General features: G+C 35.3%; 2 protein-coding genes across 6 annotated transcripts in view; one reads left to right on the top strand and one right to left on the bottom strand.

The window, feature by feature from the left end:
- Positions 1–17602, top strand: part of LOC101204477 (histone-lysine N-methyltransferase, H3 lysine-9 specific SUVH4) — a 38256-nt gene extending 20654 nt beyond the window's left edge. For 2 of the 5 annotated variants that reach the window (XM_011653290.2, XM_011653289.2), the window contains 10 exons: positions 2098–2196; positions 4171–4269; positions 5169–5218; positions 5336–5424; positions 6310–6469; positions 6562–6667; positions 6775–6957; positions 13393–13629; positions 16307–16460; positions 16577–16811. In XM_011653290.2, the coding sequence (XP_011651592.1) occupies positions 2098–2196; positions 4171–4269; positions 5169–5218; positions 5336–5424; positions 6310–6469; positions 6562–6667; positions 6775–6957; positions 13393–13629; positions 16307–16420 (1137 nt within the window). In that variant the 3' untranslated portion in view covers positions 16421–16460; positions 16577–16811. Of the gene's footprint in view, positions 1–2097; positions 2197–4170; positions 4270–5168; positions 5219–5335; positions 5425–6309; positions 6470–6561; positions 6668–6774; positions 6958–13392; positions 13630–16306; positions 16461–16576; positions 16812–16997; positions 17037–17246 lie in introns of those variants that run through there. The other 3 variants (XR_004215351.1, XR_004215352.1, XM_011653292.2) reach the window with 3 other exon arrangements.
- Positions 17603–19550: 1948 nt separating this feature from the next.
- LOC101204233 (hypothetical protein) lies at positions 19551–22116 on the bottom strand. Its single transcript, XM_004145655.3, has 2 exons — positions 21615–22116; positions 19551–20838 (listed from the first exon to the last, which is right to left on the bottom strand). The coding sequence occupies exons 1-2, from the start codon at positions 22014–22016 to the stop codon at positions 19936–19938; spliced, it is 1305 nt and encodes a 434-aa protein (XP_004145703.1). The 5' UTR covers positions 22017–22116; the 3' UTR covers positions 19551–19935.
- Positions 22117–24448: the final 2332 nt, after the last annotated feature.

Genomic DNA, 24448 nt, shown 5'->3' with positions numbered 1-24448 from the left:
GACGACCGTGGAGTTTTCAACACTGATCCTTGGTGTGCCACTGTTTCTTGCAGTGTTTACAAACAGGGATTGGCATTATTCTTGTCATTATCATGGTTTGAGGACCGGGCACTGAAGGCAGTGGAGTCAGTGGTAGGAGTAGTCAGTACACCCATGACATTAGTACGGTCTTCTTTAAGACGAACTTGAAAACACACTTCCATTAGGGAGGGAAGAGGTCTTTGTCCCAGTATACGACCACAAACAATATCAAATTTGGGATTAAGCCCTGCAAGGAAATTATATATACGGTCAGCCTCCTCAAGTTTAACATATTGTATACCGTCATTTGGCATGTCCCAAAATGTCTTCATGCACAAATCCATCTCTTGCCAGAGAAGGGATAGCTTTTTTTCTTTTGAAACAGAGTCAAAAGAAGGGAGAACTTATTGAATTAGGAAACCTCGTCCAGGGTCTCTTGTTTGCAATCATGGACCTATTTTCTCGGTGTATACAATCGAGAGACATTCTGATGCTTTGAGTAAAGGGTCTGAGTTGTATCCCACAATTTTTGCAGTGGTGCGTATAGTAGAGGCTTGCCAATCTGAGGTTCCGTACTATTAATCAGCATGGACCAAAAGAGTGAGTCCTCCCTTTTCCAAAGCCGTTCCAAGGCATCGGACGATCTGTCTCTCTTGTTTAGAACCTGAATTGGTGGCAACCTTCAAGGAACATCTTTATCGATTGGTATCATGATAAATAATTTTGCCCATTTAATTTCTCATCTGGAAAATTACTTGTAGACGATCCCAAAGAGCCAATTATATAATTCGAAGGCAAATTAGGGAATGAAGTTGGTTGGTTTGGAATGTGCCGAAGACTCGCCTGCTTCAACCCCCAATCTGTTATGGAGTTGGTCAGTTCTGTTACTAAAGAAAAAAGGTTGTTGTAAAGGGTTGAAAAACCGTGGTGCGGAACAGACAGATTTGACAGTTTTAACAGATTTTCTGTGAAGGGTTGCTGTCTGGAAGGCATGAGCGGCACATGGGGCTGTGACCAACTGGAAGAGTAGGATGGTTGGAGAGATGACTGTGTGTAGAAGTGGTTGGGCTGAGCGGTTAGATGGAAGGATGGGACACGTGGGCCCACGCACCTGGTAGAGGTGGCGCATGAGGTTGATTCTGGTCGGAGGCTGCACGGATGGTGGCGAGGGTAGGCCCATTTTGTAGAACGACGGTTTCTGAAGCTGTTGGAGTAAGTTTTCCATGGCGGCAGTGATGACTTCTGGTTTGGTCTTGGTTTCTCCTAATCTGTTTTCTAGTGTTTCATTATTGCGTGTCTCTTATACCATATCGAAAGCAATAAACATGAAAACAAGGCTTATGTGGAAATCCGAGTACCGAAAGAAAGACCACAATATTTTTGTTCTTATTATATTTTATTATTTATAGTAGGTACAATTAGGGAGAATAAGTAGAATACACAAAGACATCAAAAACGAAAAAAAGAATTATGGTAAATCTTTCCATAAACGGGCCAAGCCCACTAATTCTAACGGAAAGATACCCAGATTTTTTTATACATTAAAGGAAATAGGTAAATTGGTTGGTTTACATGTGCTTTGGCTCAGCGACTGTTCGACCAACCTTTCGGTTTCTAATTGCTAGAATCCAACTCCGACCTATCCCATTTCCATTCTACTTGGTAATGCATGCAGGTATATTTTGGCTAAAACTTCTTCCATCATATATTATTTTCCTTAATTTATATATGATATATCTTTGAACAATGATGATTGTTTACTTCTTTATGGCTTCTCTTTTGAGTTTATAAATTTCTTCAGGAAGCGTCTTCAGATCCTTTCATTGTTATAAATTTTTATTATGTAATTTAATCCTCGAGATGTTTTGGTGTCCTCTTTGCATGTTTTAAGGTAGTCTGAGTGTAGATTAGGAACCTTCGATTTTTTGTTTATTTATTATTTTGTTGTTTTTAATGGTTTTTGTGAAGACTACTCTTTTATCTTTGTTCCTCAATCTACACACTTGATTGTAATGCGGAGCTTCTGGTTTGTTTAAAGTTTTAATCTTTTACTGACTGGTTGTCCAATAAATTCAGAATTGTATTGAGCAAGGTGTCCCAGTTAGAGTGGTTCGGGGGCATGAATCTGCCACTAGTTACTGTGGGAAACTTTACACATATGATGGCTTGTATAAGGTATTTTTTTAACAACGAAGATTCTATTGTTTTCTTTATTTGTTAGATTCAATCTATAAAGCACCGATACTGCTAAAAGGGTCAAATGTAAGTGTCAGACACATGTCATACACGCCTCCAACGCTTGTCTGACACTCCAGCTGATGTGTATTATTTTTATTGTTATTATTATTATCTTTTTATTTCCAACATGTTAGGGCATGCTGTCCGCCAGAAAAAAAAATTAATAAAATGAAACAAGACCCACTATTGCAAGCCCATTTACCAGGCATTTTACGCCCATTAAAATGAATTATTCAGCCTTGTTTTAAACAAAAATCCTAAGGCTTTTACATACTTTCTCCCGACTAAATCACATCCTCCTCAAGACCCCACTATTTCTCAATTAATTGGGCTGAGTCAAATCCACAATCTGCTATTTTCACAACAATAAAAAAGACCCCACTATTTCTCAATTATTATTTATAACTTTATCAACGGTGAGGACTTCAACTTTAAGACTCATGACGGCTGACGACTTCTGTGACTTCTCTTACTGTTTTTCCTTCCCATTTCTGTTATTTTTTCTTCCATTTATCTTTATATTTTCTTTTTCCATTTGTTATGTATGTGTACATTTTGCATAGTATGTCAAATATTCTCGTATATATTTACTTTTTGTGGAAAAAAACGTGTCCTTAACATGTGTCTAACTTTTTTTAAGTTGACATGTTGCCGTTTTGGTGCGGTGCTGTATTTGTGTTGTGTGTTAATGTCTGATGTCTCTTAGGATTCAGTAGTCCTATGACATAGTGGCAGTACATTTTTCAATTAGACATATTAAACCGCCCCTTCCATCCTATCATATTGTACATTCTAGCATTATTGAGTTTCAGTTACAATCTCGGACTGCTATATCTAGTTTAGTTTTTGTTTGCTCTGGTTTTCTTTGTTCATCTTGATGTTGGTTTGCATTTTTCTCCCTTTGGTATAGCTTGCTTTCTTGGGCTAGATGCTATGGGTTGGGCCTTATTGTTCCTTATAATCTCGTTGTGTTTCTAATTACTTTGTCCTTTATACGTTGAGCTTTGGTCTCACTCATTATATCAATGAAGAGGCTTGTTTCTGTTTTTAAAAATAGTTACATTTGCAATATTTCAATGTCATAGGCAATGGCATGCACAATATTTACTATCATGTTGAAAAGTCGTATAGTTCAGAATCACCTAGTGTTGGATTTTTAAGTATTTTCATCTGCTGTTATGTTATGACAATTCATCTGTGACAAGGATTCAGGTAAAAGTCCTGCATGTTCAGTAGTATCTTAGGCCCCGTTTGGTTACTATTTCGTTTTTATCTTTGGTTTTTGAAAATTAAGCCTATTTCCTCTCGATTTCTTATAATAGTTTGTATCTTTCTAACTTTTTTAAGTACAAGGGTTGAATTCTTAACCAAATTCACAGACAAAAACAATTTTTTAGGTTTATGTTTAGACTTAAAGACCAACTTTTATTTTGTCTTCAAAATTTGGCTTTGTATGTTAAGACGTTGTTAAAAAAATAGATAGTAATGCAAGAAATTTAGAGATGAAAGGTATGTGTATAGGCTTAATTTTTAAAACCTAAAAATAAAAGAAACCAAAGGGTTACTAAACAGTTCTTAGTTTTCATTTTTCAGTTAACAATGTACTCAAATAATCTTATTATCTCATGGCTCCTGAAATAGGATGCTAGATCATTTATATGGTTTGGCTATGCTCATTAAACCATTCCAAGAGTGAGCATATGATTTTCAAATAAAATAACTTGACCGAGTAAAACATTTCCAGATATGTTGCTTTTAATATGTATTAGTTTTACAGAAGCTGCAATTTATGTTAAATTGAATTAACTGGAGATTATGAAATTTTGTTGATACTTAAAGTTATTTAATTGCTTTTTATTACATAAAGTTAGATTTGTTATTCAATTGATTCAGTACTTCTGTATTTCACAGGTTATACAGTATTGGGCAGAAAAAGGTATTTCTGGATTTACTGTGTTTAAATTTCGTCTTAGGCGGATTGAAGGACAATCGTTGTTGACCACAAACCAGGTCTTTACCTCTCTGATTTAATGGCTTTTTTTTTTATTTTTTTGAGGATTTTATGACTTTTAATCTGTGTTAACAATACAGTTTCCATATGGCGTACTCTTTATCAAGTGTCTAGAATTAGCTTCATGTTTGATTTATGTCAACTGGAGTTCATTTGTAAACTTCTTTGCATTGAACCGTGTCTTTGCTTCAGGATAGTTTGTATCCTTTCATTTTCCTCCAATGAAAAGTCCCCTGTTAACCTCAAGTCATGTTCGACCAATGAAAAGGAAAGCTCTTTTGAATCTTTCATAGTGTCTTTTTTTTATTACTTTTAATTTTTTTTAAAGCATTATCTGTCTTGGTATGTCTTAGTGCCAATGTACATCTTTCTATAGCTCGTTAACCTCACTTCACTTTTTATCAATTGGAGAAATCTCTTGTAACTTCTTTGGCTTGGACTCTTGCCCTTCTTTTGTAATTTCATATGCCAATGAATTTGTTTCTTAAAAATTAAAAGCTCTGTTTTTCTTAGACAAGCAAAATTGCTATCCCATTTTACTCAATCCCAAAATCCAATTTTCTTTAGCTTAGAATGTTTGAATCTTCATTACAACTGGCAACTTTTAAATCTAAGCATGCTCCCTCCCTTCCTCTATTTATGCCAATGCTTGTGATGTACATTATTATTTCTTCATTTAGCTTTTTTTCTTACTACATTTCCTTTCCTCAGCCCAATTATTTTGTTTCCTTTTCTGTTGTCATGGCGCATTCCTTTCTCCCTATTGTTAATTGCCTAGGTTATAAGCATTACAAGTTTGAGATTTCATAGTACATTTAATTGAGTACATGTTTAATGATAGAGGCGATACATTTTCGTCCCTGCCTTGATCAATATAAACATTTTGCCCTTTTCACAGGTTCAATTTATATATGGTCGGGTTCCCAAATCAGTTTCAGAAATACGTGGGTATGAAATTAAATGAGCTGATAAAGATGCAAAGACATTATACTTCAGGGTTATTTCAAAACTAAAATATCATTTTATGTTCATTTTTGTTTATTTATCTCATTTAAATGCTCCAAGGTTGGTGTGTGAGGATATCGCTGGGGGTCAGGAGAATATTCCTATTCCAGCTACTAATTTGGTTGACGATCCACCTGTTGCACCCATAGGCAAGTGAAACAGCAAAGTTTGTTTGATCTCATTAAGTTGTTTTGATCAATGTTTTAGACTTGGTTTAGATATTCTTGTACTAGATTGGAAGTGCATCTGGTACATTTGAAGTTGTTTCATCTGCCAGTTCTCTTCCTGGTTGGAAAGGAGAACATATTGGCTGTCCTTATTCTTTCCACCATCCTTGTTTTGAACATTGCTTTTTTGATTTAGTTTCCTTATTCTTTTCACTATCCTTGCTTTGAACATTGCATTTTCGGTTTACTGTTTTAGCATTCACTTGCAAGAAATATTTTCACTCCAGTACTCTTGTTCTATTTTACTTACATATGTAAGCATGCTGGTATTTGATACTGTACGTTTAAGTCTTTTATGACACATAAATATGATTTCTGGACATAGTTATCTTTTTCATCATTATATTATTCATATAATTTTTTTCCTTTCAAGAATTTATGTATTCCACAAAAACCCAGGATGTTTAAAATGATTTTGTTTGATATAATATTAAATCTGTCTTCATCCACAAGCTTAAGCTTTTGGGTCAATTGGTGATTTAAGATGGTATTAGAGCAGTATAACCCAGGATGTACTGTGTTTAAGCCCCTCATTGTTGTTCTCTTCTCATTTAATAATCATTTTCACTTGTTGGGCCTTTCTTCATATTTCGAGCACACAAGTGAGGTAAGTGTTAGATATAATATTAAATTTGCCTTCACCTACAAGTTTAATTTTTGGGGCCAATTGTTGATTTAAATGATTCTTCAGGATATTTGATTTTTACTATCTTATCTTTAAAATGTTCATCTCAATCTCCCGTTAAGTTTTCCCTTCAAGCAAAAGGTAGTTTCTATTATGAATGTATGCTTTTGAAAACATTTCAGGTTTCACTTATTGTAAATCCATTAAAGTTGCACGTGGTGTGAAACTTCCTCCGAATGCTAATGGATGTGACTGTAAGGAATCATGTATCACTTCAAGGACATGTTCGTGTGCTAAGCTTAATGGATCAGACTTCCCATATGTGCAACGTGATGGTGGAAGGTCTGGATGCCATTCAATCTTGATTAGATATATCGAAATCTCTCTAACTTGGATATTTCATGATTCTGATATGTGAGCCTTTTCATTTTTAGACTTATAGAAGCCAAGGATGTTGTTTACGAATGTGGTCCCAATTGTGGTTGTGGTCTTGGTTGTGTGAATCGAACTTCTCAGAGGGGGATCAAATATCGACTTGAGGTTCAAAGGATGGATCTTGTTACAATACTCCTAATTTTTCTTTTCAAGAATATGATTCAGTTAAATATTAAATTATTCAAATAAAATATTGTATCTTCTGTGATCAGGTTTTCCGAACACCAAAGAAAGGGTGGGCTGTTAGATCCTGGGATTTTATACCTTCTGGCGCACCTGTTTGTGAATACACAGGAATACTTGCAAGGACAGAGGATCTTGATCATGTATCAGAGAATAATTATATCTTTGACATTGATTGTTTGCAAACAATTAGGGGCATTGGTGGACGAGAGGTACCATACAAGATTCCTTACATGAACTGTTCATAAAAGTTAAATCTCTGACTCTGACAGTGCATTTTTTTTCCTTCAAACTTCAATTTTGAGGTATTATTTCAATTAGAATGAAATAATAGCTAAAATTTTTTTTCAATGGCTCAAACGTAAAAGGACTGCTATATTTATAGTAAAGCACAATGGTTTAACAAAAACAGTAGCTAACCGGCTGTAAGTGGCTGGTTGAAGGAGCTGTACAAGAACTATTTGAAAAAGTTAAAGAACGACAGACTTTTGAAATCAACAAATACCCTTTGCAAACATAACTATCTACCTCTTGGGTATTGTAAATGTTAGTTCATTTGAAATAGACTTTAATAAAGTACTCTGGCAGAACTGAGATATTCTCTCCCTTCCTTGCCGATCTGACTCAACCTGCAACCATCTCTGATCATGAACCTGCCAGTCACCAAACAAGACAATGAAGATGCTGACAGTCCCATCGCCTATGACCATTGAGAAAAAACACTTATCCGTTGAAGCCGACTGTAGACAGGGGGAGGAAGAATCAAGACCAAAAAGACCACCATTAATTGCTCCTTCATCTAGATCAAACTTTCTACCTTCATTAGCTGACTGATTGCTTTAAAACTTTGCAACATGCTCCCCAAAATCAACTTTTCTTTAGAGAAACATGAGTCGATAGACAAACTGTCTGGGTTGAAAAGATAACTATCGAAAAGGGATCTTACTGAAATAGCTATTCTCGAAGTATTGGAGGATTATCAAGTTATAGGTTCCTGTGTTACCCACAGATAAGGCTTTTTCGTAAATCATCTCATCAATACACGACTGATGCAAGCTCCAAGAACTCAAAGACAAAATCTTTATATATGTATGCTTAACTGGCTGGTGCAACTAACTAAAATGGTCTTCTTATATAGGAGACAGACCTTTTACAAATAAGGAAAGAATAAAAGCAATAAAGGATAAATATTTGAACAATAATAAGTATATACAAATATAGAATTCCAACACTCCCCCTCAAGCTGGTTTAAAGATGTCTTCCATAGCCAACTTGTCAATCAATTTATCAAATTGTTTCTTTGGTAGGTCTTTAGTTAGGAGTTAGGACATTGACAATTTGCTCTGATGTAGGAAGGTAAGGAATACATATTATTCCTGCTTCAAGTTTCTCTTTAATAAAATGCTTATCAGCCTCTATCTGTTTTTTTCTATCATGTAAAACCGGATTATGGGTGATAGAAATGACAACTTTGTTATCATACTCCCTTTGCTCTCTGTTATGACAATTGTGATCATGAGAGTACTTCTCATTACAACGAAAACAGAGGCCTTTTTCCTTTCTCGCTTGAAATTTCGCATCAGATAGCCTTCTCGACAGTCCTTCCTTCTTAGTTTCACCGGATGATGTCCCCCTTAGTGTGATCATCCTCATCGGAAAGATCGTATTACCCTTATTATCACTAGAACTCGCCGTTGTATTACTTTTAATATTATAAGAGTTTTGAACGGGGTATTTACCTCCGTCGTAACCTTTAAGGTTTGTTTCATTGCGGATAATCTTCCAGTTTTCTACGAGCTGAGCCAACCGCATCATTTGGGTTAAACCGACCGGATGGCAAAAATCAACCTCAACCTTGATCCATATCAACAACCCATTCATAAATGTCTCTTCAACCACTCTGTCTTGTAGATCCGATAATAGTGCCATCAGCTTATCGAATTGGTTTCAATATTCCTCTACCGTCGTTTCTTGTTTAATTCTAAAAAATTGGTCGCAGATCGATCCTTCTCTCACTAATCAGAACTGAACAAGCAATCTTTCTTTGAGATTCAGCCAACTTGTAAACTTGTCGCGTTCGTCCTATGCCCAATACCAATTCAGTTTCGAGCCTTCAAAATTGATTGTAGCGACCAGTAACTTCTCAACATCAGTCAACTTATGAATCTAGAAGTATCTATCAGCACGGAAAAGCCAATATTCGGGATCTTCTCCTTTGAATATTGGCATCTCGACCTTCTTGAACTTATTTCGTTCAGAACTTTTGTCGTTGCCTTCGATATTTTCTTCCTTTGCTTCGATTCCGTTTTCTTTACTTGTCGAACCTCCACCTACTCTGGTTTTCATTGTCATCGTTTCTCGTACATTAGATTCAGCCATTTTTTCACTCATCACGGAATACTCTTTCGCAATCGACTCCATAAACATCAACGTCATCTAGTGAGTTTTTTCCGTTTGTGCACTGATCGTCGTCTACTTTTCTTCCATCATCGGTAACTTGCTCAATTCCTAATCGTGTACTTCCAATCTTTCTTCGATGTGTTTGTACCATCATATTTCTTCTTCTCAGAACGACCACTCTGATACCAATTTGATGGAACTCCTCTTGAAATCAAGTAACGTATCTTTATTGCTTAGTATGTAAATTTGAATTACAAGCATATCAAATTGAGAAGATCTCAATTTGAAGAACAATCTCTCTCTCCTGCTATCCTATCTCTCAAGGAAGAGCATGAGCCTAATATCACAAGTGACTAACTCACCTTCCCTTCTTCTCTCTAAACTTTATTTATACTAATCGACTTATGAATTAACGAACTCCTCAGCTTATTCTTCTTCACATGTGCATCCCCTTGTGGTCCCTTTCTGTTTCTTCTTACTTCTACTATATTGATGTATGATAGAGGGGTCTATCACAATCCCTCCATTCTTCCCGAGATTGTCGAATTGTCCTTCGCTATTCCTTCGATGCATTTTAGCAACAATTGTCGTTGTTTCTCCAACTGAATGTCCAGTCTTTCGATACTCTTCTTCAATGACAGCAGCTTCTCTACAATCGATGGTAATTTATGCAATTCTACTTGTATTCCTGCGATCTCTTGGTCGAACTTTTCCAACTTCTCTTCAATTCTTTTTTGCTCCATCTCCTTACAGATTCCAAGGTAAAACCTGGCTCTGATACCAATTTGCTAGAACACTTGCTAACAAGAACAAAATCTTAATTTATTATAATGAACTATAAAAAATACAAGATAAATCCAAGTATAAGGCACTTGGAACCTTCCTCTTGAGTACTCTCACCCATGTCCTAAATCATTCCACAGAATAACCTCCCTCTCACTTACCCTCCCTTCAACTTGATTACAAGTTTCATTTGTCGAAGTCTCAGATTGACTATGCAAAGGATCCACTATCCTGTCTTTGCTCCGTTTAGTATAAAACTTAAATTCAGAAACTTGATCAATACGATCATTAAAATAGTTAATGAACAATTAAACCACTACATTTTTTGTACTAACATAGAGAAATAAAATGTAAAACAAGAAAATTCAGAACTTTTGATTCCTAACAATTAACCCACTACATTTTTTGCACTAACTTTTGATTCCCAGACAAATAATATTGTTATTTAAAATAGTTAAGTTGGCTAGTCTTATCTCTGAAGCACAAATAATATTTCTTCATTGATTATGGGGTGGGGATGTTAAGAAGCAATCAATTTTTTTGGATGCTTGTGATAAATAAGTCTATTAAGATGGTCCAATCATCCTTAGACAACTTCTCAATATCCAATTACTATAAAAGACGACTATTAAACATTATAAACTAATAATTTCAATTTTGCATCTAAAAACATATTTGCTAGCTAAGGTTTTTTTTCTTGTTTTTATAGTATATTATTGGTCGAGTTAGTCGTTGGAAATGAACAAAGTTGGTGATTGGAGTTGGTTGTTCAAGACGATTTTCGATGTTGGCCGCTAGATGTGACCGTTGTTGAAGTTGATTGTTAGAGGTGGTTTTTGTCGTTCTTGGTTGCCTAAGGTGAATTTTGGTATTGATTGCTAGTTGTGGTTGTCATTTGTCATTGAAGTTAATTATCAAAAGTGATTTTGGTTGAAGTTTAGCGTAGAGGTAATTGTTGAAGCCCTATGTCGAAGGTGGTGATTGAAGTTATTTATCAAAGGTGATTTTTGCCAAAGTTTGTAGTTGTAGGTGGTTGTTGAATGTAGAAGTTGGTTGCATGAAAATGATCTTGAAAGTTGGTCGTAAGAGTTTATTGTCGGAGCTTGGAATTCGTATCGCAAAGGTGGTCACCAAAGTTGATTTTCTTCGGAGTTTGTTATCAGAGATGGTTATCAAACCCAAAATTGGTCATTGTAGTTAGTGACACAAAGATGGTTGTTGGAGTATGACATCGAAAGTGGTTGCTGGAGCTCGAAATCGGTCATTGGAGTTAGATGTGTGAAAGTGGTCGTCAAAGTTGGTTCTTGGAGTGGCAACGGTAATTGTCAACGGTGGTTAATGGGTGAACCAATTGGGGAGAAGGGTGAGTTGGTAGTGAGCTAATATATTGTAACAATTCAACTTATCTCACGTTGGTGTGCCAAACACCCCCTCGTTGAGATGTTCTGATGCACCTCCTGATCCATAGGAATTTTGCTTATTGCTCTATGCATAACTCTCTTGTACTTGGAGTATTAGTCTCATTCAATTTTATTAACAAAGAAACATGTTTTTCTTTTGAAAAAAAAAAAGAAAAAAGAAAAAAGAAATCATAGAAGATTGCTTTAGAAGAAACTATTGGATATTATATTAAATATACCCTCACCTATCAGCTTAAGCTTTTCGTTGAATTGGTGACTTAAGATGGTATTAGAGCAGGTGGTCTAAGATTGTCCTGTGTTCAAACCCCTATATTGTTGTTTTCTCTCCAATTAAAGTTAATCTCCACTTGTTGGGTTTTTCAGATATTTCAAGCCCACGAGTGAGGGAAGTGTTAATGATATTTAATTAAATTTGCCTTCAACGACTAGCTTAAGCTTTTGGGTTGAATTGGTGATTTAAAATGGTATCAGAGCCCATTAAGCCCAAATGAGTGTTCGGTCCAAGATTGGTGAACCCAAGGAGGCACCATCTTGAGGGGGGAATATTGAGATGTTGAGAATCCTACATTGAAAACAAAATGGACTCACACTCCTTGTAAGATAGATGGGCTACTCTTCTTGTAGCCAATTGGTTTTGAAATGGAACCCCATACTATCGAATATGAACTTTTGGGTTGAATTGGTGATTTAAGAAGATTTCAGAGCAGGTTGCTACAGGATGTCTGATAGAACACCAAGTAGTGTGTTCTATTTGTTCATTAAACAACCAAAATATTACAAAAAAAAAACAGTAATTAAACTAGTCTTGAAAACACAGAACAACTGAAGAACTATTACAGAATTCAACCCAATTCAAAATAAAACATCAAAACAGAAAGATACTTCACAAAAAAGGAAACTACTTCTTAAGACTTTAATAACTGACACTTTCTGTAATTCTTGCTCTCCAGGAAATTGCTGCCCTGTACTTTCAGAAACTGATTAACCACCTCCATTTTTCCTTCCATCTCTCCTTTTTAACCTCCTCCATGTAACTAGCTGTGATCCCATTAAGGTGGTTTACACTTCCATCACCCTGTGCACGTGCCTTTCCACTTGTCGTCCTTCCGCTATATTGTATTGCAATTGGTGGTCTATCAATGTTCTGCGTTCAAGCTTCTATGTTGTTTTCTCTTCAGCCCACAAGTGAGACGCAGTGTTAAATATTATATTAAATTACCCTCACCTATCAGTTTAAGCCTTTTGATTGAACGGGTCATTTAAGAGATTTAAGAGATTTAAGAGAAACAAGGTGTGGTGGTTAAGCTGACATAGAGAAAGCTTTTGATAAGATTGATTGGGAATTCCTGGTGTTCACCCTCAAAGCTAAAGGGTAAATGGCGAAAATGGATAAAGGGTGGGTGTTACCTCATTTAACTTCTCTTTTATTAATAGTGGTTGTCCCAAGGGAAACATTGGTGCTATGAGAGTCCTTAGACATGGCAATCCATTATTGTCATATTTTTTGTTATTATTATGAATTGTTTTAGTAGAATTATGATCGATGCGTGTGAGTGGGATTATTAAAGGCCTCCCTCTGTGTCCACCATCAACTTTTTTGCTGGTGATGTCACCCTCCTTCCGGAACTGGATGCTCCTGCAGTTGAAAACTTTTTTGGCCTTGTTAACTATTTTAAAAATACATCAGGGTTGACTATCAACCATATAAAATTTGAGATTATGGCCATTAACTCTACACAATATGTTATTAAATCTATTGCTAGAAAATATGGGTGCAATTGGGTCAATGGCCTTGCATATATCTGGGTTTGCCTTTTTTCCCCTCCCTTTTGACAAGCCACGTACAATATCATATGGAATCATATTGTTGAGAAAATTGATAAAATGCTACAATCATGGAGCCAAGCACAGCTCGGTGGTTAAGTTGAAATTGAATACTCTAATATTCAAATTAAATTATACGAGCTTCTAATTTCTATTTCATCCTGTCTCTTTTTCTATTACCATGCTAATCAAAGATATTTACTTTTTCTATCCTTGTAGAGGCGCTCAAGAGATGCATCCTTGCCAGCAAACAATTCCTTGGATGTTATAGATGATCGAAGATCTGAAAGTGTGCCAGAGTTTTGCATTGATGCTTGTTCCACTGGAAATATTGCAAGGTTTATAAATCATAGTTGCGAACCTAATCTTTTTGTTCAATGTGTATTGAGCGCACACCATGACATCAAACTTGCTAGAGTGGTACTATTTGCTGCAGAAAACATACCACCCCTCCAGGTTTCAACTTACATGTGTTTTGCTCTTACTATCAAATGCTAGTACATGTTAGTTTCTGCAACAGATATTTGTTCTTTTGTTTACAAAGAGATAATTTTTTTATTTTTATTTTTGTTAATCACCAGTCTTTTTGAACTTCCGTTAGCATAAATTATTGTTACACAACTTTAGGTGATGGGAAACTTTTAAGCTTCTTTTTTTTTTTTTTTTTGAGACAAGCCTCTTCATTAACAATAATAAGAGAGACTAGCGCTCAAAGTACAAGAGAATTATACAGAGCTCAAAAGGGCTAAAACAGATTCTGACAATAACCAAATCGAAGTCAGCAATAACGGCGAGCTAATCCAAATCCTCAAACCCAAAACAACAAATGAAATATGGAGTGTAAGCTATGTACAAAATAATTAAAACAGATTGTCAAAAGGAACCCGAAGTAAGCTGACAATTTGCTCACAATAAGCTTCGAGATGAGTGAAGGAGCACCTGGAGAACAACAACCAGCCTTGCTGAATCTTGAGTTAAAAAACAATAATTGTTCAACCAGTTAGAAACATTTCTTGAGTTCAGCTTCTTCATTGAATCTAGGGATAGTACTAATTTTGAATTAAGTGGTTCCAGCAACTTGAATCCCAATCTCTTTATCTGCAACCTTCAAACCATCCCGAGTTTTGCTATACAAATTCCACTGTAACCAATTATTGAACCAAAAAATGACTAAAATCAAAGTTCAAACGAAAACTAGTTTGCACTCATCTACTAGTGACTTTAAATGGGTTGGAATTTAGGAGCTGAGACTGAGAAGGGGAACAGAGGTCTGTTTTCCAACATTCAATTTCTCTTCATTTTGAAACAAATCATTGAGATTAGTTTCTAAGGGGTTCTTCAAAGAATGATCCTTCAGCTCATTTAGTTTTCCCAAATGATCATCTTCCTTGTTGCTCACACTAAAAGGAGGGTATAAATCGGAATCACGTTTCTTATTGGATGGAGGACCCGGAGTTTGACAAGGGGAGTCTCTAAAAAATTTAACTTTGGAGGAAGGTAAGGAAAACACAGAATATTTAAAATATGGATGGCAGGATCTCTGAGGGACTGATTAGGTTTAAAGAGAAGGAACTTGAACCTCTGTACAATTTACCCTCAAAGAATCAGGGTTTTGATCTAAAATCAATTCTGCCCTTAAGGTACTCCTTGAATTCTGAATCTCTGCCCTAATTGAAGATGAAGAAGTTTGGCCTTGAGTATCTTTTACCTTTAAAGATTTAGAATTTTGAGCATTTTGGTTTGGCAACATCTTTGTCTTTACTAGAGCCTTTTTTAAGAGATCCTTCACCCTCCTTCTAACAAAATGTTTGGGGAACGTCTTAGAGGAAGTGGTGGTTTCTTTGATTTGTATGCTTTTTGGATGTACCTCATAAACCAGATCTAGCTGAAGATGCATGAGATGAAGATAAAGACGCAGATGAAGAGGAGAGGCTTGAGGCTTTTTTAGATGGATCTGCGATGGGCACTGACTCGGCCTTAGTGGAAGGGACAACCGACGCTGAAGAAGCAGGAGAGAGAGACCTTCTAACGGCAGAACTTGGAGCTGTAGAATTCTAGCAATTAACCGATTGGATGAGTTTTGGATCTAAATCAGACGAATTAGACTGAATGTCTCTAGTTCTCGGTGGGCAATAAAGAGGGAGCAGCCATAAATCTCTTTCTTCTTTAAAGGAACCTCTTCAACTTCTGCTTCATTATCCCTCCAAAAATGAAGGGATTGTTGTTTAAACTTAGTGTTTCAGTGGGCTTTACAACTGTGAGCATTAATGACGCCTTTTGGAGGGAAGGAATTAATGCTGGACTTCCCCAATGACTGATTGACTTCCTTAGTAGTTTTGCTCTTACTATCAAGGCATTGGTTGGCCTTCCGCCTTCTCCATTTAAGAAAACCAAAGAGCCCAAAAGAACTCTCCTTTGTTTGCACCCTTTCAAATTCCATCAGAGTTCACAATGACCTGTGGATTTACCTCATGCGCAACCACTTTCTCCAACTCTGGTGAAGAAAACTCATGTTTCTGAAGTTTCAACTGATTGAATTTTGCCGACTGAATAAATGGATTTCTGGTGTGTCCTTGACGTGTCTTGTATCGTAGATTAAGAATTTGATGGTTTCTGATGGTATATATGCAATTTTGCTTTATTAGAAAGCTTAAGAACTTTTCCTTAAATAAGGATCCTCCCAAGGAATAAGTCAAATTTAACAAAGTGCATTTTTGTTCTTGTTATCCTATAGGTTTCTCAGCATTAGGAATAAATAAAATTTTAAGTTCCTTCACCATCGTCTGATGTCATGAAGCTCGGTCTGTGGCCACAATAAACCGGTTTGAGCCACTCATATATATGACTAAAAATTCAAATTTTATTTTCAGAAATTGAAGCAATAATTCGAAGTACAGAAATTGATAACTTAATTGTGTTCGTTAACAGTTTTTTTTTCCCTTTCTGTTGTCTTTTTTTTTTTTTTTTTTTTTTTGTTTCAAACTTTTGTTTCCTCACAATTTTGGAAAACTAAAAATCAAATGTTAGTTGAATGGAGCATTCACAGTAATCAAATTAAGTTAATTTATCCCATTAGATTATGTGGAGGATATTTATTTTGGAACTTTTTAAAGTATTTGTTACTTCATTGCAGGAACTGACATACGACTATGGGTATGCACTTGATAGCGTGTATGGTCCAGATGGGAAGATAAAACAGATGCCCTGCTTCTGTGGTGCAACTGAATGTAGGAAACGCTTGTTTTAGTCTAGGGAAAGCCATCAGATGCTGGTACATTATCATTACGGTACCCTCCCTACTGTTTTTATTTCTTTCGTCTGGTAAATCAATCTTTTCAGTTTCTTTTCGCCCCCAATTTCATCACCGAACTCATCGTGTTTGAATTTGTTCTCTCATTTCTAGGTACATCATACGTCCGCACAGATCCACCCCTCAAAACCACATTTTGATATTACTCATAGGGGAAGTTGTACATACATTTTTTGGGGAAAAACTGTTGAAAAGTTTTAATCCGTGATGCCTTCTATATTGGATCGTTCAAACCTGATTTTGTTTTGATGTGATAATCTGTGTCTTGGACGTTTATTAATACAACGGTTATAAAACTTTACGTCTATATTTTATTGTTTTGGCTGAATTCTTGACTTAGTTAAGTAGCTACGCAAAAAAGTTCCAATCTATCTCTGAATTATTGAGGTATAATTTGATTGCTTAGATGGAGATTGTCAGATGGTGGATGCAGACATTATCTGTTTTCTTTAACATAATTTTCATTTATCTGTACTGAGTTTAAAAAATGATTGTGGTTCATTTTCTGACGTAGGTAACGGTTGACAACATTTTTTTAGTACCACATACGAAGGTATGAGAATTTGAAGAGTATATATTAATTACTATTTGTTATGCTATGCTATATTGGTAGAAACTATTGACACTATTTAGTATGATAGTAATTTTTAAAGTACTATTAATCCATATAAACTTTATTCATTTGTCATTGTTATGCTTTTACATTTGAAATCTAATTCCTAGTTTGTATTTCAATTACATTTTTTTTTCTTTTAATATGTAGGTGACTGACATGTTTCTGATGCGAAATTGCTAGTCTCTCATCTCACCACCTTGAATACAAAGGATGGAAAGATAACTTTCTTTTAGTTTCTAAAATTGTAGTTACTAGAGAAAGAAAGTGTACAGGATCATAGAGAAGAAATTGGAATCCAAGAGGCCAGTCAACAAACAAGCTACTTCGTTCAGTAAATGACGGCCACAAAAGGTATATGCTGGAAAAGATTATTCAATTAAAAAACATCATTATTTTCAAAGTTGATGATAAAATGTCATTTTATAAACACTGACCTATTGAAATTTGGAAAAAGTAACAATATTCAGAGTGAATTAAACCTGGCGAACCAAAATTCCTCTTTATCGTGAGTGGCATTTGTTAATTGTAAATTATTATTTGGTTGATAAACTGGATTAAAAATCGGACCGCTTGGGATAAAATTGGTTTGGTGTAAAGTAAATTCTGTGGGTTGGCCTGAAAAAGAGTTGCGGCCTTGAAGTTGGTGGAAAATTATTATGTTTTAATATAGGAAGTTTTTCACCTTTCAAAATTCACCTTTTTTTAGAAAAAAAACAATGGTTTTAAGCATGTCTTCTACCTTTTTTTTTCTTTTTAAATTAGGTTTTCTAACATTTTCATGATTAACATTTATAAAGAGGATTCCACATGGTGATGTTGCATATGTATCCATGTGGAGCAAAAGAAATGTTTTAAGTTTCATTTTTATTAGCTATTTAAAATTTCCCATTATGTCTGCTGATTTCGCTTGCCTATTTGAAATCTCCTTCCCAACCAAAATTGAGAAAGTAAGAGGTTTGAAAAACAATGAGAAGGTATTTGGCAGACCAACAAGAGATGAGTTGTGTTGGCATGACATATACTACTCATGGTTTGGCTAGTTTGTATAATATACCAACTCTCTTTCCAATGTATTACCATTGTCACACTTTGAGAGCTAACTTTGACAACTACTTTCACATATCCAACTCTAACTACTGATTTTGGGCTTTGGCAACCACCTTCGATGACAAACTTCATTGATTGTCTTCGTGTGATTGACTTTTGATAACAAATTCCCACCTTTACAAGACTGATTTTGGCCACTATGGATGCTTGTATCTCCAAGATTTTGATCCTTCACATTCACCTTGATTCCGCCCAAGCCCAAGCCAAGTCGAGCCTGCCTCCTTGATCGAAAGGGACCTAGTCCTAAGTCTTGTATTTCATAAACTACCCCCACGTAAAGTGAAGACCATTTTGGACATTCTCACTAAGAAAACAATCTGTTGGGTTCATTCTCTAGTCAAGAGAGGGAGGCTTCTTGGCTTAGATAGAAGGAAATTACTCGAAATTCACTCGATAAGTGATTGTTTTCTTTTACGAGAATGCCTTGATCATGTGATGTCGCACTGGATTGAGATCGATTAATACGAAATCAAGATTAGTTCTCCGTCTATCCCTCATTTCTTTCATAAGAAGGTATAAAATAAGTAAAGAAATTTTTCGTTCTTTGCCAAAATTATTACGTAATCAAATGAAATAAGATACAAGTCAATAACTCTTCTTCTATTAATCCTTTTGAGAAATCAACTCCAACTACCAATTTTGTTGTTCATCTACAACTAACTCGATCAAATACTATACCATGTAAAAGAAGCTTGGACAATATAAATGCTTAAATACAAATTTGAATTATTAGTTTATAATGTTTTATAATTGTTTTTGTAGTAATTTGATATTGAAAAGTTATCTAAAAATGATTGGATAAGTACACATATACTTTATTATAATTTTATTTAATTGAATTCACATCTCAAAGGAATCTTAAGAATTTGGAGAAATATGTATATAGTTGAATGGGGAATAGAAAGCAAAGCAAAACCAAACACAAATAACCAACAAAAAAAAAAAAAAAAAAACTCACAAAATGAAGATTTGTTTTCTTTCTTTTTTTTGAAAAAAGTAAATTAGTGAAAATGGAAATGTGTTCTTTGATGATCCTTCAAATTTGAAGAATTGAATGTGATATTATTGAAGGAATATAGTGACAATCCATTGGCTGCCAAGATGATTGGGAGATTCAACTAAAACAAATGATAATAGAGAAAATACGAAGCAACACTCTGAAGGAAAAAAGAAAAGGTAAAAGAGAATGTAGAAATTCATTAAGAAAAATTAGAATAAAAGGTTTTGATTTCTGTTTTGTTTTACCATTTATTTATTTGTGTTGGTGCAAAAAGATGTGGTTTAACTGTTGTTCATTACCAATAAGATAAAAAATAACTAAAATAAGCCACTATATTTCTTACATACCATCAAGAATGGGGACTTATTGCCCAAGCCAGCATTTGCCAATTCCGACCAAAAGTCATAGTTCTTAGCTTTAAGCTTAGATATACCATACATGAATTTGATATCCTACAATTTTTTTCTTGTGTAATAGGGTGAAGTAGATTGTAGATTGATATGTGTTAATGGATCGCTTTAGATACAATCTGTAACTTGTAAACTCGCCTAATCTCAAATGGGGTGTCAATAACTGTTCCAATGTCCCTAAAATATCGTACATCAAACAAGGTGCCCTAAAAGACCATCAAGAATAGTTCAACACAAACAAAGCCCGATGGAAAAAGGTGTAATTTAAAAGCAGCGTCTTGCTATATCAATCAGGCTTTCAGGCTTCAGGCTTCAGGCTTCAGGCCTCCTCCTCCGACTCCATATTATTAGCTCTAATTCTGTACCGGCGGCCTGGCTTCTGTGAGCTGTTTGTTTTAGTTTCTAATTTATCAGGCTCATCTTCTTCCATTGAACAAACATCATCAGTCTGATCATCCACGGTGGCAATGCCGATAGACATGCCTCTCTGGTGCACAACCTCCTTCCCAACTCCATTCTGCCGAGGAGAATTTTCAAGCATTATTGTATCATCTGCTTTCTTTTTTGGTATGAAGGTGATGGATTTTGGAGGACCAGTTGGAGCATCATTCTCATGCGACTCTATTCTCTTTGACTCTCTCACCAGCTGAAGGAAATTCATATAAGCTTTCTTGTTAGACTCTTCGTCTACATCATTGGATGAGTCAAAAGTATAATGCGTGTATCTTGAAGGATTTTGTAAGTAGTCCGGGACTTGAGTGGCCCTAGATGGGAAGGTCACTTCGTTGCCAACCTCAGCAGCTCCAGGCAAAGAGTTTGTTTCCGTAACAAAATCTTTAGATCCTTGAGAAATTTGAGTAATTTTACATTCAGGGTCAAATCGGACACGCTTGTGCAACTTCGCATCTAGATGATTGTCTTTCCTTTTTAAAATAGATTTTGGGTTTTGAGAAGTATTGCTTTCAGAATCAGTGATGGCTACGGCACTGTTCTCAGAAACGTGCAACAAATGGATCGTTTTAGAAGCTTCGGCATCTTCCTTGAGTCTAACTTTTGCAGCCAAGTGATTCGCACGTGGATCTCTGGTGAAGTTCCTTATAGAAGTAGGAAGCTCGGTGGATGAACCTATTTCAATACCACAGTCAGATATTTCTTTCATATACAACCGATCTCCATTTTTCTCCCTGCCAACAGCAACTTTATCATACTCATCTTCCTCTTCCTGCAGAATTTTTTTCAGTCACACATCAATCCATTATACATTTCAGGAGGCAACCCTACAAATCAAATTGAGGACATAGACTAATACACGACAGCTTAAATGTCAAATGATACACCATATTCCAAAATGCACCAAACGATATCCAGTATAATCACACAAGGATCAAGGGGTTAATTACAATAGATTTTATTGTAGCTATGGCACCACTACCATGCATTTAGTTGTAAACTATGAAGCCGAGACAGATACGGATACATCAATTTTTAAAAAGAATAGATAATGATATGTTTGAATATATGATTTTTTTAAGGATATAGGTAAATTAAACGTAAAATATACTAAATGTGAAAATCATAAAAGGTCAAATTAATGACAATGGTACAAAATACAATACAAATATTGGAGTAAAATAGAAAAGACATCAAAATTATGAAAGCAAAATAATCAATAGAATGGGTCAAATCTCTCGTTAGCGTATGTGTTTTTTAGCATCAGATGAAATATTTGTGTTGTAAATAAGGCAAACAAAGTAGAGAAAACAGTAGCCTATTCTCCGTATATCTTCTGGTTCCTTCCCAACCATAAGCCCTATAAGAACGTGTAGCCTTACCACACGACATAGGATCAAATCTCAAACGCTATGTAGATAGCTTAAATTCGAAATACCAACTTCTCAGTTTAACGTCAAGCCCTACCAACTCATTTCCCTACCCTACCCATAGAGCAGCAAAAACACGTAAGTCTAGATTAATCAGAACAGTTAGCAAGAGATATACCTCATAATCAAGCGTGCAATCTCGGCCAATGGAGGACTTGATTTCCCATTCTTCATCTCCATAATCATCAGGTTTAGGGAACTTACTGGACGACCCATTGGACTCAGGATTTTCGTCCACATCATCGAGGTCATCCTCGAAATCGTCTCGAAATCCAAACGAATTCCTCTCGTTTACCTTCCTTAGGCCGTCGAAGAACGAGGTCGGTGCGAGGTCCGATTCGGGTGGTTGTTCTTCCTCTTTCCCTTTGATCCACTCTCTCCTTTCGATTTCATCGTCGGTAAGGGACCATAGAGAAGATAGAGATGAATTGAAAGGTGAGGATGAAGAAGAAGAAGTAGTAGATGAGGAAGAGAGAGAACCAAAGATTCTGTCGACACGAACTTTAAAACTGTCGTCCATTCCGGGGGGAAGGGGTTAACAATGGTGAGTTTAGGGCAGTGTTTTGATTTCAAAGAAATGGATATGGAAAAGGAAACATTTGGCGTTTGATTTTCGCTTCCCGTCGGATCTTTAGCGGCGGGTCAAGTTGGGAGTCAGCAACTTCATCGGCTCATTGGGCTAATGAATGGGCTTACGTTGGTATTGGCTTTGGGCCCATAGCCAATTATTAGGGCCAACTAAAGAATAGCCTTTTTCATGTTTTGATTTGTAAAAATATAATAAATACAAAATATGCAAATGTCCAACATACCCCTAAACTTATACATGTAAGCTACAACGTTTATTCCCAAATTGAAATTGGAGGAACAATTGTCTTTTCTACAAATCCCTAACCCTTTTAGCACATCAATCACTTCACACCTCTTCCACTGTACAACAAATCTTGAAATAACTTATTGCGTTCTTCAAATGACATTTTCAATCTCACAATCTCAAATCCTTCATCTTCAAGCTCAAAACCTACAACCCTTCACCTCTCATCTTCACTATTAGGGGTGTTAAAAAACCAGATGAAAGAAACGTATTTTACCAGGATGTTTATTAATGGCCCAACTATCTTTTTTTTTTTTGGGAGTTTTGTTTTGCCAAAACAGGATAATCTACATGTAGACATTGAACAATGGTTGATGATGAAGAGCTTTTTAAAACTTATCAATTAGGGTAGATTGACCTTTGACCTTTTAGTGGATGCAATGCACAAGGAAACCTCTTGCAAGTGTGTTACATGTATGACATTGGGTGAGTTTGTCTTCTCCATCTCCTAGCATTGGCATCTGATCATATGTCTACTTTGAGTACGACACAAAACTATTTTGTGAGAAGAATTGATGTGAAAATTATGGAAAATAGTAAAGTTGGTTGCTGATAGTCAGCCAAGATAGAAGGACTTACAACAAAAAGAAAGTTTTGAATCACGTAAAGTAACATCGTAATCCATACTCATTAAATAATAGTTTAAGTAATAAACGTTTACTAATAGTTTTTGTATATTTATTATACTATATGCTCGAAAACTGTCAAACCTTTAACCCTTCAAGAAGAAAGAAAATGTCATGGACCATTTTTAGTAGAGGAGAAGCAATCCATTAAAGAAGTTGAATTACAACTTAAAAAACATCAAACAAAATTAGATGTAGTGAACCTGACAATTAATAGAATAAGACATTACTTAATTGACAACGAACCAACAACGGAAAGACTAGAGAGGATAGAGAAAAATGAAGAGATGAATCAAATGTTGAATGAAAATCAACAGATTGTGATGAAGAACCAAACCTTGGTAGGAAAACAATGGAAGAATTTATAGATAAAAGGAACGTGGTGGGAAAGCAAATGAAAACAATAGAAGAGCATTGGCAGAAACAATGTATTAGTGAAGAATTTATGGTATGTAATATAATTATAATGAAATTGTTTGATTTATAACACAGCTTGATACCTTCATACATATAATCAGGCGGTATCTAAGTTGAAGAAAAAAGAAAAAACACTTGATATTATCAAAGAAAATCAAGACAATCCAGACATTGAAACAATTTGTGGGGTTGGAAAATTAAAGCCAAGGAAGGATGATGAAAATGATGGAGGTGGAGGAACAGTTAATACAGAACACCGAACAGTAGTTTCTAATATAATGACTCACAGCAACCCCAACATTTCATGCCAAAAGAACAAACAGAATCAAAGACTTTACGCTACGAGACAATAAAATAACAATACGTTAATATGTTTATTTCATGTAATAGCAAGTCGAAGATGTAGATGATTGGATTGGCAAGGTAATAAGTTCAATAAATGAGAAGTGGATATATAAGAGTTTGTCCAAACAACAGACGAAAAACTCTATTGTGAAAGGTATGAAAAGAATTTGATTTCAAATTGTATGTTAAACTAATTGTTACTAAATGTATAATTAATAGAATGTTTTAAGGACGTAGTTATTAGACAACCATCCTATGGAGTGTGTAAAGTTCAACCATCCACAGCAGCACAACCAAAGATAGCAAAGAAGAAAAAATTGGTAATATATAATTGGAACACTCAATTAAGCTGGTAAACTATGTACAATACATATATTATTAGGAATATGTTTGACATGCCTTTTTGAACTCTAACTCTTCCCTCGTCACTTTATATATTCACCAAATTCATCTTTCTGTATAAAATAATGATCTAGATATCATAACAAGTCCAATGCAAACAAGAATCGATCAAGATAGAGCTGAAACGTGTCAAAACAAGTTTCAAGGACCTTTAATTTTGGTAATTTTCTGGGAGTGAAGCATTGACCACAGCGACGTTCAACAATATTCCATGAAGAATATATTATTATTTTTTCCTTTTTATGCAATTTTTAAATTCACATATTTACATTATTTGTGTATATATTT

This window comes from Cucumis sativus, chromosome 3 (genome assembly GCF_000004075.3).
Source record: "Cucumis sativus cultivar 9930 chromosome 3, Cucumber_9930_V3, whole genome shotgun sequence".
Classification (NCBI taxonomy): Eukaryota; Viridiplantae; Streptophyta; class Magnoliopsida; order Cucurbitales; family Cucurbitaceae; genus Cucumis; species Cucumis sativus.
This window is presented reverse-complemented; position numbering and strand designations above follow the sequence as displayed.